This window comes from Cervus canadensis, chromosome 8, assembly GCF_019320065.1.
Source record: "Cervus canadensis isolate Bull #8, Minnesota chromosome 8, ASM1932006v1, whole genome shotgun sequence".
Lineage (NCBI taxonomy): Eukaryota > Metazoa > Chordata > Mammalia > Artiodactyla > Cervidae > Cervus > Cervus canadensis.
This window is the reverse complement of record NC_057393.1, coordinates 1,418,787-1,433,890: the sequence shown is the minus strand read 5'-3', so window position 1 is coordinate 1,433,890 and position 15,104 is coordinate 1,418,787. Positions and strand designations below refer to the sequence as shown.

The following is a 15,104-nucleotide window of genomic DNA, read 5'->3' as shown; positions in this document are numbered from 1 at the left end:
TGGGCTCACATTATAATATGAGGAAAATGAGACCCCCCGCTACAGTGCAGGGCAGCCCCCCAACCTTTAAAGCTGCAGCCGGCAGTGGCCACATGAAGCATGGTGCTGGCTTCTGGGTTTTCTCAGCGTCTCGCCCACCTGCGGCATCTGCGTCCGCCCGCCCTCGCCCCCACATCTGCGTACTCTGAACATGTCGGCTCCTGCATTCTGTCCCCAGCGTGCAGCCCGCAGTGCCCCCAGCCATTAGAATCATGGGCCATCGTGACACAGAAGTGCCTTGGTTTCCGTGGTGTGTTGGGACTTGCCATGGTTTTTGTGTCTGTTGTCTATGAACAGTTATTTGCAGTTGATTTTTGTTTTAGGAACAGCAGTTGGATGAAAAGGATGCTCGGCGTTTCCAACTTAAGATTGCGGAGCTGAGCGCGATCATCCGGAAACTCGAGGACCGCAATGCCCTGCTGTCAGAGGAGCGGAACGAGCTGGTGGGTGGCCTCGGGCCTCTGAATTCTGTGGGCCTGTGTCTGCCATGGAGGGGGAGCTGGGGCATCCACTTCCAAAGGTTCCCGTGGGAAAGAAGAGTGATGGTGACAGGGTGTTTCCAATAAAACTTTATCAACAACAGCAGGTAGGGGAGCAGATACGGGCCGAGGCGCTGGTTGGCTGATCCCTGCCCTGTGTCGCTGGCGCACGTGTCCCTGTTCTGTGTGTTATCTGAGACGTGTGAGGACCTCGCCTGCTAGTGGCGCCCTCACCGTCAGTCCTCATGGCCACAGAGATTCCCCAGTGACCTGTCTGCTGGGACATGAGCTCTCCCAGGTGGCGGAAGGCTCACAGACTGGGCTGTTTCCCCATAGCTCTTTCAAGCAGAGTGCATCGCCAGACCTCTGTCCTCCGCGGAACACGAGGCTTGTTCTGCTTGCTTTACCACCTCTGTTTGGAGGCTGCTGGTTCTCTGTGGTGCTTTTAAACATCGTAATATATAATTAATCTCGTCTTTCAGTTAAAGCGTGTAAGGGAAGCTGAAAGTCAGTACAAGCCATTGCTGGACAAAAACAAACGCCTCACTCGGAAGAACGAAGATCTGTCCCACAGTTTACGTCGGATGGAAAACAAGTTAAAATTTGTCACCCAGGAGAACATAGAGATGGTAAGGAGCCCACTCTCGTGTAACTAGCCTCTCCTACGTGAGGTCTGATAGCAAGATCAAGGCTTTGGTCTCCCGGGCGTCTGTGGGGCTGGGAGCTTGCCGGCAGGGAGGCCCGGGGGTGACCAGTGACAGAGCTTCTGAGATACAGGCAGCCGGTGTGAGGAGATCCCAGCTGCCCTTCAGCGGTCAGGCCCCTCACTTCACATGTTGTGTGGTCTGTCTGGTTTGCAGAGGCAGAGAGCAGGGATCATACGGAGACCCAGTTCCTTGAACGACCTGGATCAGAGTCAGGATGAGCGGGAGGTGGACTTCCTGAAGTTGCAGATTGTTGAGCAGCAGCATCTCATAGACGAGCTCTCCAAGGTAACTGCTGGGTGCCACCCTGACCACTGGCCCCGCTCCCGACCCACTCCAGTCTGCAGCCCACAGGGCCCCCTGCACCCAGGACACGGGCAGAGTCTCTCCCCAGGGGTTGGCTCCTGCCCATCCTAATCCCTCCCCTCCCTCACCTTCAGGACTGGGGCTCTCAGAGCAGCAACACCACCTGTGTCCACCCTGGGCCTCTCACAGCGCTGGAGGCGGGATCCAGAGTCAGGGTGGGGTAGGGCCGGGCTCCTGCCAGGGGTGCTGGGGAGGACAGGAAGCTTCCGATGGCCTCCAGTCACGTCCCTTTGGTCTCAGCCATCCTCCCGGCACCCCCCCCCCGCCCCGCCTTCCTCTGGGCACCACCCACCCCCACCCAGGATGGTCTCCTCTCAAGATCCATAACCTAGCCACATAGACCCCATTGCCAAACAAGGCCACAGCCCCAGGTCTGGGGATGGGGTGTGGGCATGTCTTTCTGGGAACCCAACCTCCATCTACGTCCCCCTCTCCTGCCTCCCCCACTCCAGCACAGCTTTTCCAATAGTCCTTCCTCAGACCAGTTACCCTCATTAGGGCATCTCCTAGTCCTCTGTGGGACCCAGACCGACTCCAAGGTCAGACCAATTCAGAACCAGCTGCCTGGGTTGTTCTGTGCCCTTGGTGGTGGCGGGGAGGAGGCTGCTGAGGAGAGGACAGTGGCGGCGCTCTCTGTCACTTCCCACCCGGTGGTCAGGATGGGCTCTGGCCACCCAGCCTTCCGACGAGGCCTGAGGTCAGTGCTCTGGTCCCTTCAATGGCCAGTGACTGTCCATCCCCTCAATAATAGGAATGCGTGAGGGGAAGAGGAAAACGAAACCACCCTGTTTACAAATGCACCCCCACCCCTGCCTCTGACGGCTCTCCCCCTTGGGGCGTAGGCCTAGGGAGGAAGGACCAAGCCCAGGGAAGGCCCGCCCTCTCAGGGAAGGGTCTGAGGAGAGCCATGGGAATCTGCATAGGGAAGCGGAGAGACTGGGGGCCGGCGGGACCCTGGGGGCTTGTGCGGGCAAGGTCTGTGCCCCTGTCTCCAAGGTGCCTCCTCTCTTCCAGACCCTGGAGACCGCTGGCTACGTGAAGAGCGTGTTAGTAAGTGCCCTCAGCATCCCTCCTACATCCCCTCCAGTTTCCTCACCGTCCCTCCTACAGCCCCTCCAACTCCCTCACATCCCTCCTACAGCCCCTTCCCCTGCCCTCAGCGTCCCTCCTACAGCCCCGCCCACTCCCTCACCGTCCCTCCTACAGCCCCGCCCACTCCCTCAGCGTCCCTCCTACAGCCCCGCCCATTTCCTCAGCGTCCCTCCTACAGCCCCTCCCCCTGCCCTCAGCGTCCCTCCTACAGCCCCGCCCACTCCCTCAGCGTCCCTCCTACAGCCCCTCCCACTCCCTCACATCCCTCCTACAGCCCCTCCCCCTGCCCTCAGCGTCCCTCCTACAGCCCCGCCCACTCCCTCACCGTCCCTCCTACAGCCCCTCCCACTCCCTCACATCCCTCCTACAGCCCTCCCCCTGCCCTCAGCGTCCCTCCTACAGCCCCGCCCACTCCCTCAGAGTCCCCTCCTACAGCCCCTCCCACTCCCTCACATCCCTCCTACAGCCCCTCCCATTCCCTCAGCGTCCCTCCTACAGCCCCTCCCATTCCCTCAGCGTCCCCTCCTACAGCCCCGCCCACTTCCCTGTGTCCCCTCCTACAGCCCCTCCCACTTCCGGGGCCACTTTGCCTATGGTCCCTCCTGGTGCAGCTGGAAGCAGCCGCGGCACACTCGGGCCGGGGTGGCTCCGTGGTCCCAGTGCTGCCTGCGCAGAAACTTTGCCGTGGTAACCGAGAGAGCCCACCCGTTAGGGTTGCACAGATGCCAGGGAAACGGCCAGTGTCCCAGGTGTTTTTTTTAGGTTCAGAACTGGGTTCCCCTCCCACCCCAGGGCACCCGGCCCCCACGGCCTGGCTGGCTCCTGCATGGTCCCACAAACGCAGCCTGGCACTCTGGAGAGAACAGGTCTGTCTCCACCGTGTGGACGTCACCCTGTAGAGGTCTACTCCGGGCGAGTGGAGAGAGCTGGACCCTCTGTCCTCAAATTTCCATTTCAGTGTGTGCCCCTCAACCCCCTGCCCCACAGGGTCCCCACCCTAGATGGGGAGGAAGCCCCAGACAGCGAGCTCAGAGACACCCAGGCCTCCATTCCTGTTCCTGCCCAGGCTGGGAAGATGCACCATCCAAACTTTCAGAGCAAACTGCCCTGAGCTGGTCAACACTGGACCACCGGCTGGTCCTGAGACCACCCTGTCCACGCAGATGATGACCCGGAAATACTAACCTGTGCATTTAAACCTGGCAGAGCCGATCAACGACTCAAAAAATCTCCTCAACTGGTTTTTGCAGGAACGTGATAAGCTTTTAAGATACCGGAAACAAAGAAAGAAAATGGCGAAACTCCCCAAGGTAAACGAGTACATGAAATATGTATTTTTTAAAAGTCGTTTAACAGGAAAGAAACTCTTCCTTCAGAGGTGAAGAGAAAATGGTTTCCTTACTTCTAAAAATTGTTATTATGAAGTAACCAAAACAGGACCCAGAGCGAGTACTCTGTTTGTACTTTAAATTAAAAAACCCAACCTGGTTTCCTTTAAATTTCCAAGAAGAGATGTGGGTCCACGACAGTAATAACAAGGAGGAGGAGTTATCCACGGGCCTGGCCCTCCCACCGCTGGTGCCCGCATCCAGCCAGGACTGCAGGCGGCCTCCCTGTGTCCTTCCCCAGCAGACCTGCGCCCCTTGAGAACTTGATAGACCTGGGGTGTTTCTTTGAGGCACAGTTCTTTTTGATAAACCTGTGATTTTTATTAAATGAGATTTGGGAAACATTCCCAGAATATTCCGAAAGGATCTAACTTGTATCCTGCCTTTTACAAAATAACGTTTTTTGGTTTGGTTTTGGAACAACCAACAGTGATCCTCATACAGGCCTGTAGACACTCCTAGGCACAAATACAGGCTTGTATGGCCCCTAGAAAGGCCATTAGGAGGGCCGTGTCCTACTCTGCCCTCTACCAGCCCAGGTAAGATAGTGGAGGCCTTGGTCGAGGTTGGTGGGCCTGAGCAGTGCCGGGGGATAGACACCCAGGGTGCCCAGGATAGATACCGGGTGCACCGGGGGGCAGTCAGGCAGCTGACCCCACAGCTGGGCAGCAGAGGAGGCCTCTACGGAGCTGGCAGCTCAGCCAGCCAGTGGTCCGGGTTTGGATTAACACGGTCCCTTTTGGTCAGAAGCCGGTTGTCGTGGAGACCTTCTTTGGATATGATGAAGAGGCTTCTCTGGAGTCCGACGGTTCTTCCATCTCTTACCAAACAGACAGGACAGACCAGACCCCATGCACCCCAGACGACGACCTGGAGGAGGTAACCTCCCATGGGGCTTCAGGACAGGCCTGCCTGGCTGTTCCTGTCCGCCTTCACATCACTGTACTGGGTCCCCTCTGCAGAGTGGTATAGAGCACTCCCACCCTCTCAAGGGGGGAGTCTGAACCACCCAGCAGCGGGTGGGCACCAGCACCCAGGGTTCAGGGTCAGGACCCCCTGGCTGGCAGGGGGCCCCAGCTGAGTCCCTGGCCCCAACTGCTGGCCCGAGAGGCTCACCTGAGCAGCCAGCTCGGCCATTCACCCCAGGGGTCAGGGCCTGTGTCCCGGGTCCCTGGGCAGAGGTGTGGCTGACCGGTGTCTCCGTGCGCCTCTCCAGGGCATGGCCAAGGAGGAGACAGAGCTGCGGTTCCGCCAGCTGACCATGGAGTACCAGGCCCTGCAGCGGGCCTACGCGCTGCTGCAGGAGCAGGTCGGAGGGACGCTGGACGCAGAGCGAGAAGTTAAGGTCTAACTGACTTCCACTCCACGACGTTCCGGCTTCTGCCGGGCTCCCCGCTTGCCCCCTGGCCTCGGCAGGGACACGTGCGCCTTCCGGGCCAGGCCCTCCCCTCCCCTCCCCTCCCCTCCCCTCCCCTCCCGCGGTCACGGTCAGGCCCCAGGGATGCCGCTCTGGCGGTCACTTGGCAGCGGGTGGGCCCAGGCCGGGGCGGGCTGCCCTGACCTCCTGAGTTGAGGCATCTCACATTCTGTGCCTGGCGGCCCCACCGCTCTCATCCATTTGTCCTGAAAGCCATTCCCAGGGAACCAGGGCACCCATGGAGATGAAGTGCCCTGCAGCCTGGCCCCTGTGACAGCAAGTGAACTCCAGGGAGGGCGGAGCCTGTAGAGGACAGGCGGGCTGGGCAGGGGACGTTCATGCAACAGGGAGCCCAGGGCTTCTAAAGGAGGACGGACTCTGGGGAAGAAAGGGAAAGCAAAGTCCGGGAAAGGAGGTGAACCCAGGGCGGCCGGAGGCTCCAGAAGGGAAGGGAGGTGCCTGGGGGCTGTGCCGGGCAGGTCTCTCAGCCACCCGGCTGTATGTGTCCTAGCTCTGTCGTCCCCGGGACTAAGCCAACCCCCTTCAGCCAGCACCCAACTGCTCAAGCCTCCTCTTTCATCCTGTAAATGAGGATTTCCCCAATAATCCCCCAAATGAACGCACAGATCATCCCCTGTAATCTAAGCGAAGTCACTAAGCCTCCAAGTTCTCCCTTTATTCCAGAGCATTCCTTGCTGGCAGACAGTGTCCTGGAAGTGAGGTCTGAGGAGGCCGCTTAGCTCTTAGGGAAAGTTTGATGTATGTCTCCTCCCATCCTACAGACCCGTGAGCAGCTGCAGGCGGACGTGCAGAGGTCGCAGGCACGGATCGAGGACCTGGAGAAGGCCCTGGCCGAGCAGGGGCAGGTGAGCGCGTGGGCCTGGGCCCGAGGGCCCCTGGGCTGCCGTGCCCCCAGTGAGGGCGGTGGTCTGTGGTTGTGTATGTGGGTGAGGACTCTCGTCTGCACACTGAAGACTCGCTCCCCAGCTCCCTCTGCTGTGTATATATCACACCTCAGTAAAAGATTTAAAGGCGGGAGCAATGTGTATTTGGAAGATTTCCACAGTATGCCCGGAACGAGGCACGAATTCTCCTGACCAAGCCTCTCTGGGCTTGACCGGAAGTCCCATCCACCTCCTTGCTCAGGGCCGGGAGCCCAGGCCGCAGGGCTTTGTCATCACTCCCCTCAGTCCCTGGGACTGCCAGCACCTCTGGGCTCCTCAGATCCCAGGGAAGGGCCTCCGTCTGTGGTCTCTGAGCAACCCCCTGACCTGTGGATGGTCCAGCTGCAGCTGGACGCAGAATGAGGCCGGAGGACGTCTTTGGGGGCTGGGAGGGTGCGGGTGAGAGACGGCCTGGTTCACAGCCAAGCACAGCGCAGACCCACAGAGGCCCTGGGGTGTCAACTGCTCGGTGCACGGCTGGACGGACAGACAGGGCAAGAGCCTGAGTGACTGCCTGGCCTCGCTGCCACAACCTCACCGGAGTGTCCGAGGCCCCGAGTCCGGTGCGGAGGCCCCTGCGGTCACCCAGGACCGCACCTGTCCTCTCCACGCCAGCTCAACCCCCTGGCTCCTGCTGGCTACGTGTCGGGGTCCCCTGGGCCTGTGGCGTCCATGTGGGCGCCTGGCCTTGGCTCACACAAGCCTGGGTGCCATCCACTTCTATTTGAGACCCTCCAAGAAAACAGGTGAACCTGGGTTTTCATCAGCCACGGGACAGGCGCTCCACTCTTGGTTACTTCGGAAGCTGGATGTTGAGTCCTTTCATCATGTCCTCTGTCCTGCTGAATCGTGATGTAAGTCACAGCTGTATCCTTCATTGCATTTATTTCTCGGCTTCAATTTCCTTTTCAAGGATATGAAGTGGATTGAAGAGAAGCAAGCGCTGTTTCGGAGAAATCAGGAGCTGGTGGAAAAGGTACACCCGCCCCATCCCGTCTGTCTGAGAGGCCGGCTGCTTCCCTGGAAAGGCAGGAATCCCCACCTCCCCACCCGCTGCCCAGGGCTGGGGACCCACCCAGTCTCTACTGGAAGGCCCTCTGTGGACTCACCCTGGAGGGAGGGCTCTGGACGGGGCCTTGGGCCAGGCAGCTGTCCCTGCAACGCCAGCAGCTGTCAGGGAAGCGGGGTTGGCCTCCAGTGACCTCCAGGGTGCCTCCTGTTCTTTGTTTTACAGATTAAACAAATGGAGACCGAAGAGGCTAGGCTGAAACACGACGTCCAGGATGCAAAGGACCAGAACGAGCTGCTGGAGTTCCGGATCCTGGAGCTGGAGGTGTGGGGCGTGGGGGGCCGGGGATGGGGTGGGGGGCAGGGGCGGGCGGGCGTGGCAGAGAGCTGTCCCGAGCCGCTGCCACCCAGGCTGTGAGTCCCGCCCTGTCACTTGGAGGAAGACAAAAAACAGCAGCAGCATCCGCACACAGCTCCAGGACCTCCCTTTGCCCCAGCCCCTCGGGGCACCAGACAGCGGGCTTCCCAGGCGGGAGCCAGTCCCAGGGGCCATCTGGGCTCGGAGGTCCCCTGTCGCTCCCGTCAGCGTCCACTCAGGCTGTCCCCTGGGCAGGTCCAAAGGGCGTGACCAGTGCTGCGGCAGCCAGGGTCTCGTTTTCACAAAGACCACGTTGACTGTGTTCAGTGGACTTCATATTCTCACGGTGTCCCCGGGGGGCCCCGCACTGCCCTCCCAGGAGGGAGGGGACACCCGTGTGCCCAGCCTTCTGCTGTCTGTCTTAGGAGAGGGAGAGAAAGTCGCCGGCCATCACCTTCCACCACACCCCCTTCGTGGACGGGAAGAGCCCCCTGCAGGCGTACTGCGAGGCAGAAGGCGTGACGGTAACGCCCTGGCCCCGCCCTCCTGCCTGCCTTGCCCCCCTATGCTTCCATGCCCCCCACGTCCCCCACACCCCCACACGCCCCCCACATCCCCACACGTCCCCCACAATCCCCCACGCACCCCCCACACCCCCCCACCCTGCCCCAGCGCCTGGCCCAGCACGGCTGTCTCTCTGCTTCTAGGACATCCTGGTCTCGGAGCTGATGAAGAAGCTGGACCTGCTGGGGGACAACGCCGTAAGTGTAGGTCGCTCTCCTGACTCGTGCATGCCTCCCCGTGCGCCGCCCTGCACGGCCCAGGGCCCCTGTGAGTCCCGCAGTGCCCAGCCCTTGCCCCACGCGCTCCGCCTCCAGAGCTGCTCACCAGCTCTCTGGCGTTCAAGAGAAATCCCATTCTTTCTCAGTGTTCCCGATTCCTCCAGCAGTGAGGCTTCTGGCCCCGTGTTTTCAGTTTCTGAACCCCTCTCAGTCTTGAAGTTCTTCCACCTCCTTGGTGGGGCTGGGGGCTGGGGGTCCTTGGGCTGCGTTCAGTTCAGTTCAGTCACTCAGGCCTGTCTGACTTAGACTGCTGGAACTCAGGGCTTCCCACCTAGTTTTGGCGGAGGGGCAGAGCCTATGAATAATCTCCGAATCTCACTTAGGGCAGAGTCCTGATCTCTACAGTGAATTCCTCAAAAGAATGGGAATTGCTGAATGAGTGCACCCCTCCGTCCGCCCTCCGTCCACCCTCCGCCCATCGTCTGTCCTCCGCCACCCTTCCATCTGTTCCCTGTTCACCCCCCACGCCCCCTCCTGTACTTGTTACGCCCCTGCCCGATGGTGAGGGGGGACCAACTGTGCTGGCAGAGGGCCCCGCCCACACCCCAGAATGTCCCCTCATAAGTACTCAGTCTCCTTGTGAAGCACCCTGGGCTCCACATCCTGCTCACTGTTCTCAAGAGAGATCAAAGCACTAGGACAGGTGCACTTCACGGGAGAGATGGAGGAAAAAACGCACGCGCGCGCACACACACTCTCTCACACTCACGCGTGTATACCAGAACCCAGGTACTTCTGCACATCCTCAGGGCCAGTTCTCCCAGCACCTTCTGAGTGTTCAGGGCCCTGCGCGGATAGGAAGCCCTCCTCCCTGCCCCCCACTCCGCCCTTTAGGTGGGAAGCAGGAAGGGGGGAGGGTGGGGCGGCTTCCACAGGGAGGCGCTCCTGGCCATACCTGCCGCGCCCCCACCCCGGGTCGGACCCCTCGCTCCACCTCAGCTGCGGGCAGCGGAGGCCGCGGGCCACAGCAGGATGGCCGTCGTCACCGTGGGCTCCGGGCTCAGCCCAAGTACCAGCCCCGCCAAGGGCTCCGGGGAGCCTTTCAGTTCACAGCTGGACAGACTGAGGCCCCAGAGGGCACCACCCAGGGGCTCAGAGCTGCCGTGTTGGCCCTCGAGGACGAGCCCAGGCCGGCCCAGTCCCCCGGCCCCGCAGCTGCCCCCCGGGAGCACCAGGGGCACGCGCCCTGGAGCCGTCATGTGGCCTCAGAGACGGGGACAGAGGACGCACTGCCAGTTTTATGCAGTGACCCTCGGTGGTTCCTGAGGGGCCATGGGGCATCCCCCGGTCTGACGTTGTGCATGTGGACACACTTCAGGCAGGGACAGAGACAGCCTGCCTCCGTCACCGTCTTGGCCAGGGCACGCGGAGGCTGTGGCCACCGTTCTCCAGGCCACTCCTGGCGAGGCTGCGGCCTCCCGCTGGCCACAGGGCACCTGAGCCCCAGACCTTGGTCTCCTTAGGAGTCGGGGCCTGTGGCCTGGAGCAGAGAGGCGGGCGGGGGCACCACAGACCTGTCCCCCCTGCTGGGCTCACCACTGCTGCCCTGGCAGGCAGGGCGGACGGGTCACTGCGGGAGGCAGAGAGGGCCCAGGTCGCAGCCACCTCTGGGGGAGCAAGAGGGGCCCGGCCAGGCTGTTCACCCTGTGCACAGCGCCAGCCCTTCAGGCTGGTCTGACCACATGCTGGTGGCTTCCCTCAGTCACCCTGCAGCCCCCTGCCCAGTCCCACCCCTCAGACCGGGCCTGCCCTGGCGGGGAGGGGACCGCCTGGCTAGCCTCCCTGGAGCCACAGGGATGGGACGCCCAGCTCCAGCACCACGGCATGTCAGGGTGCAGCATGCCCGAGCACAGAGCCTGCCTCTGTGCCCAGCAGCTGGCCACCAGCCCCCACCCGTGCTGACCCCTGCCCCCAGTGGTGAGTGACCCCATGCTGCAGAGGGAGAGAGGCAGGAGGGCTTTCGGGGCAGATGGCCTTGAATCAGGCAGGTTCTGGGGTGTGGGGGCCGCCCTCAACTCCGTGACCCCGGCAGGCTCCTCGCCACTTGCCTCTGCTCTCCATGACCCCCCGGCGGCCCCCGGCTGGGCCCAGCCCTGGGGACAGCCCAGCTTGTCCCCTCCAGCCCCTGGTGTTCATGCAGGTGGGACACCCTCTGAGGAGGCCCGCCAGCCCGAGGCCAGGGTCACCCTGCCCAGAAGGACCACCCTGGTGGGCCCGTTGGGATGAGGCATTAATAAAACACGCAGGGAGAAGGCAAAGCAGCAGGGATGTCTGATCTTTGCTTCACATTTGTAAGCGGTGCTTTAATAATTCAGGCCACACGTGAGGAGAGCTGGCTTTGAGTAAGAATCCGGACAGAGTACGGAAGCCTGGCTGCTCTTTCTGCCACCCACCGTCCCATCCTGCTCCCTGGCCACTTAGGCGTGGTCGCCTGCAGTGAGAGGGCCAGAGGGACAAGCCAGGGGCTCAGTGGGAGTCAGCAAGGCCAAGAGCGAAGGGGGTTAGAGCCTCCCAGGAGGGCCTGTTCGTGACAGTGACATTTAGCTGTGACCCCAGCTCCCCCATGCCCACTGAACACTGGTCACCCACCCCTTGCGAGCGCCCGTCACCCACCCCACCCAGCCCTGTCACCCACCCCCACCCACCCCTTCTGAATGCCCGTCACCCACCCCCCACCCCCACCCAGCGCCCATCACCCACCCCACCAACCCTATCACTGATCCACCCAGCGCCTGTCACCCACCCCCACCCACCCCTTCTGAATGCCCGTCACCCACCCCCCACCCCCACCCAGCGCCCATCACCCACCCCACCAACCCTATCACTCATCCACCCAGCGCCCGTCACCCACGCCCCCCACCCAGCCCCTCACTCACCCCCCAACTGAGCACCCTCCACCCACCCCCACCAAATCCTGTCACCCCCCCCGCCCCACCCAGCACCCGTCACCAAAACTCACCACCCCAGAAGGCACTCCCTCTGATCATATGAGAATTCTGCTCTTGAATGCAGAATCTGACCAACGAGGAGCAAGTGGTCGTCATACAAGCCAGGACAGTCCTGACCTTGGCCGAGAAGGTAACAGTGGACGCGCTCGGGGGAGGGCCGGGTCCCTCTCTGGCTCAGTTCAGAGGAGGTGCTCTCCTTGGGAGGGGGGGCCCCCAGCGGCTGGGATGGGAGCTGGCAGTGGGGGGGCGGGGTCCACTAAACCTGGCTGCTCGGGAGGCCTGGGCACACACATGGGTCAGACAGCACCCACCATGCATGTCTCCCCAAGGCCAGCTCTGCCCCGATTTCCCCAGAGGCCGAAGTCATGGTGGGTCTGTTAGAGAAATTAAGAGAGTGAGCCCACGCCGGTCACACCGGACGCAGGCCCTACCCAGGCAGGCCTGAGTCCACGTGGCTCCTGAGACACATGCGGGCCGCGGAACACCTTCCCCATTTCTGCCCAAACCCGCACGGCCGAGCGTTCCAGTGGCCGTGCTGCGCTCACCTTGTTGCCTCTGCTTGCCCTGCCGGGACCCTGCTCTGGGGGCCGCCCACCCGGCTCCCCGCCCTCCAGTTTCTCTGCTCCCAGGACCACCCGCCTGCTCCTGGTTGCCCGCCCCCGCCCCACCTGTAGCCAGAACCCGCTGGTAGGCCTGCGGTGAGCGCCCCCGTCCCACAGGCCTCCAGCAGGGCATGGAGGCCTGTCCCCATAAGTAGGAGTTCAGAGGCCAGCTCCTGGGAGCACAGGCCGCCTGACACCCCTCCTCTCCCGGGGGTGTGGGAGGGCAGGCTCCCTGGACGCCAGGCGGGGTTGTGGGGTGGGCCCAGGCCTGGCCTGCATGCTGGGCACACGGAGCCCATGATGCCTGCCCAGCCCTGATTCCCGCAGGGGCTGAGCCCTCCCTCCCCGAGGAAAAGCAGAAAGGACAGGGGCGGCCTCCCCCCAGGCTGTCTCCCCAGAGCTGGGGAGGTGGGCTTTGCTGACTGAGTGGTGACCTGGGGGCTCATGGTTGCTGGGACCCTCTGTCTGTACCCAGTGGCTGCAGCAGATCGAGGAGACGGAGTCGGCCCTGCAGCGGAAGATGGTGGACCTGGAAAGTGAGAAGGTGGGTGCACGCCTGGGCCCGCAGCCCCGTGCCACCACGTCCGACACACGAGGCCCAGACGCGGGTCCCCTTGTGTTCCAGGAGCTGTTCAGTAAGCAGAAGGGCTACCTGGATGAGGAGCTAGACTACCGGAAGCAGTGCTTGGACCAGGCTCATAAGGTGAGCACAGCAAGGCCCGTGGAACGCCCGGCCGTGCGGGTTTGGGCAGAAACGGGGAAGGTGTTCCGCGGCCAGCATGTGTCTCAGGGGCCACGTGGACTCAGACCTGCCTGGGAAGGGCCTGCGCCCGGTATGACCGGCTTGAGGTCACTCTCTGAATTTCTCCTGCTGGAGAGCCCTTGCCCAGCGAGTTCTGAGGGCGCCTTACTGCCCCTTTGGCCAGCCTTGGCCCCAGGAGCACAGGCAAATGAGCAGAGGTCAGTGGGTATTTGAATTGAGCTGAGAAAACAGGATTTATTGAAACGATGCATTTATGAATGAAAGGAACATAGCTGAGTGTCTGTCCGTCCTCTCTCCCTGTCCACCGGCATCGCGAGCTGCTCACCTGCCCTTTGCACACCCACCTGCTCTGCAGGAGACCTGTCCCCAGACAAACCCAAAAGGAGGCCCCATGTGGGGTCGACCCCGAGAGCCGAGCCTCTTCTCTCCATTGCGTCAGTGAGCCCTCACTGAAGTGAGCTGGAGAACGTGGGGAGAAACTTCATGCACCTCAGGCAGCCTTTCTGTTTCAAGGCAACCCCCGAATCAATGTCACACTTAGCGCCTCAGACTGGGCTCAACAGGGGAGCTTCCTACAGGAGCGGGGCCCGTGCTCCCTCTGCAGCCGTAAGCGCACCTGTGGGTCAGAGTCGCGGGCGGACGGTCCTTCCCGGCGGTGTGGGCCTCTGTCCCCCGCCTTCAGAGTGGAGTGCGCTGTGAGTGGGTGCTGTCACGTGGCCCACGGCGGTGGCTGGAGGAGCAGAAAGCGTCACCCTGGGACGGTGGGTGGGGGCTCCGTCACACAGCCCCGAGGGACGCCGTGGGGCCACGGAGACGCTGGGTCCTCCCTCGTGGGAAGACTGTCGGGGCTGCTCCCCGTGTGCCGTCGTCCGGGGCCCCCTCTCTGCAGTGTTGGCAGGAAGGCTGCATGCTGTGCTGTCCACCCCGGTTTTCTCTTTCTTTTCTCTTGTGGCCTCACTGGGTACCCCTTGAGGCACACGGGCTCCCCATGTTGCTGCTGGAAGGCTTCTCTCATTGCCTCACAACATGTGGGATCTCAGTTCCCTGACCAGGGATTGAACCCGCATCCTCTGAATTGGAAGGCAGATGCTTACCCGCTGAACCACCAGGAAAGTTCCCAACCCTGGTTTTCTTGACTCTGGAGTTAAGCCTGCACTTCCTGCTGGACAGTTAGCCATTTTATCTGCCGCTCACAGAACCCCGTGCAGGAGGGGGCACCTACCCACCTTGGGATGTCTTGGCAGGGATGCCTGCCAGCTTTCACAGCCCCCCTGCTGTAAGCACCGGAGCCACAGCTGGGATTTCAGGGGGAAGGGCGGTCCTCACTCTGGGGCAGGCCCTGGGCACAGAGCCGGGTTCTGGGCATCTGGGTGGCCGTGGCTCAAGCTGCTGCATCACGTGAGCAAGGTCACACCATCTCTGCCCACAGGCTGGGGGTGAAGTCACTGTGAAGTGAGAGCTAAGCCCCACACTCAGCTGCCTTTATTTGAAAGCCGGAGCTTATCTTAAACGCACTAAGCTCTTTTGCTCTAAGAAGTGGCAGCTGATGTGTGGTGTGAGCTGGCTGTGACAGCTGACCGGGGACAGTTGATTTTGTGGCTGTCAAGAACAATAACATTAACAAAGGGCTCTTTCCCCCCATTTCCTAAAATGTCTACTCAGCCAAAAGGACGTCCAGTAGTCATTTTGCCTGAAGAGAAAACATTCATTTGTGAGGAATGTTGACCTGAAAAATAGTCACAGCCTAAAAATTAACAGTTATGTTTTATTCAGTGGAAACTTTTAGGACTTAAGCCCAGGAGGCAGCATCTCAAGTGACCCTGAGAGAACAGCTCAGAGGAGGCAAGTGAAAGTCACTCAGTCGTGTCCGCCTCTTTGCAACCTCATAGACTGTACTGTCCATGGAATTCTCCAGGCCAGAATACTGGAGAGGGTAGCCTTTCCCTTCTCCACATGACCTTCCCAACCCAGGGATCAGACCCAGGTCTCCCGCATTGCAGGCAGATTCAGTTTTGCAACAAAGAGCAGGTAGTCTGAACATCAAAAGATTATTGTGAAGTAAAGAAAACAAGATGACCCAAGTTAAGGAATTTAGTGCCTTCCTGTGTATGGGAAGATGCGAGAGTCTGGGCTCACTGCAGCCGTTCCTTTCAC

At 61.3% G+C, this 15,104-nt stretch overlaps 1 protein-coding gene across 20 annotated transcripts in view; it reads left to right on the top strand.

The window, feature by feature from the left end:
* Positions 1–15,104, top strand: part of JAKMIP3 (Janus kinase and microtubule interacting protein 3) — a 90,874-nt gene that overhangs the window by 53,897 nt on the left and 21,873 nt on the right. For 8 of the 20 annotated variants that reach the window (XM_043475169.1, XM_043475166.1, XM_043475170.1 and 5 more), the window contains 14 exons: positions 363–482; positions 1,001–1,147; positions 1,379–1,510; positions 2,603–2,638; positions 3,931–3,990; positions 4,816–4,947; positions 5,285–5,413; positions 6,268–6,351; positions 7,343–7,405; positions 7,664–7,762; positions 8,221–8,319; positions 8,503–8,562; positions 11,650–11,715; positions 12,663–12,890. In XM_043475169.1, coding sequence (XP_043331104.1) covers positions 363–482; positions 1,001–1,147; positions 1,379–1,510; positions 2,603–2,638; positions 3,931–3,990; positions 4,816–4,947; positions 5,285–5,413; positions 6,268–6,351; positions 7,343–7,405; positions 7,664–7,762; positions 8,221–8,319; positions 8,503–8,562; positions 11,650–11,715; positions 12,663–12,890 — 1,455 coding nt within the window. The remainder of the gene's footprint in view (positions 1–362; positions 483–1,000; positions 1,148–1,378; positions 1,511–2,602; positions 2,639–3,930; positions 3,991–4,815; positions 4,948–5,284; positions 5,414–6,267; positions 6,352–7,342; positions 7,406–7,663; positions 7,763–8,220; positions 8,320–8,502; positions 8,563–11,649; positions 11,716–12,662; positions 12,891–15,104) is intronic. The other 12 variants (XM_043475182.1, XM_043475176.1, XM_043475184.1 and 9 more) reach the window with 8 other exon arrangements.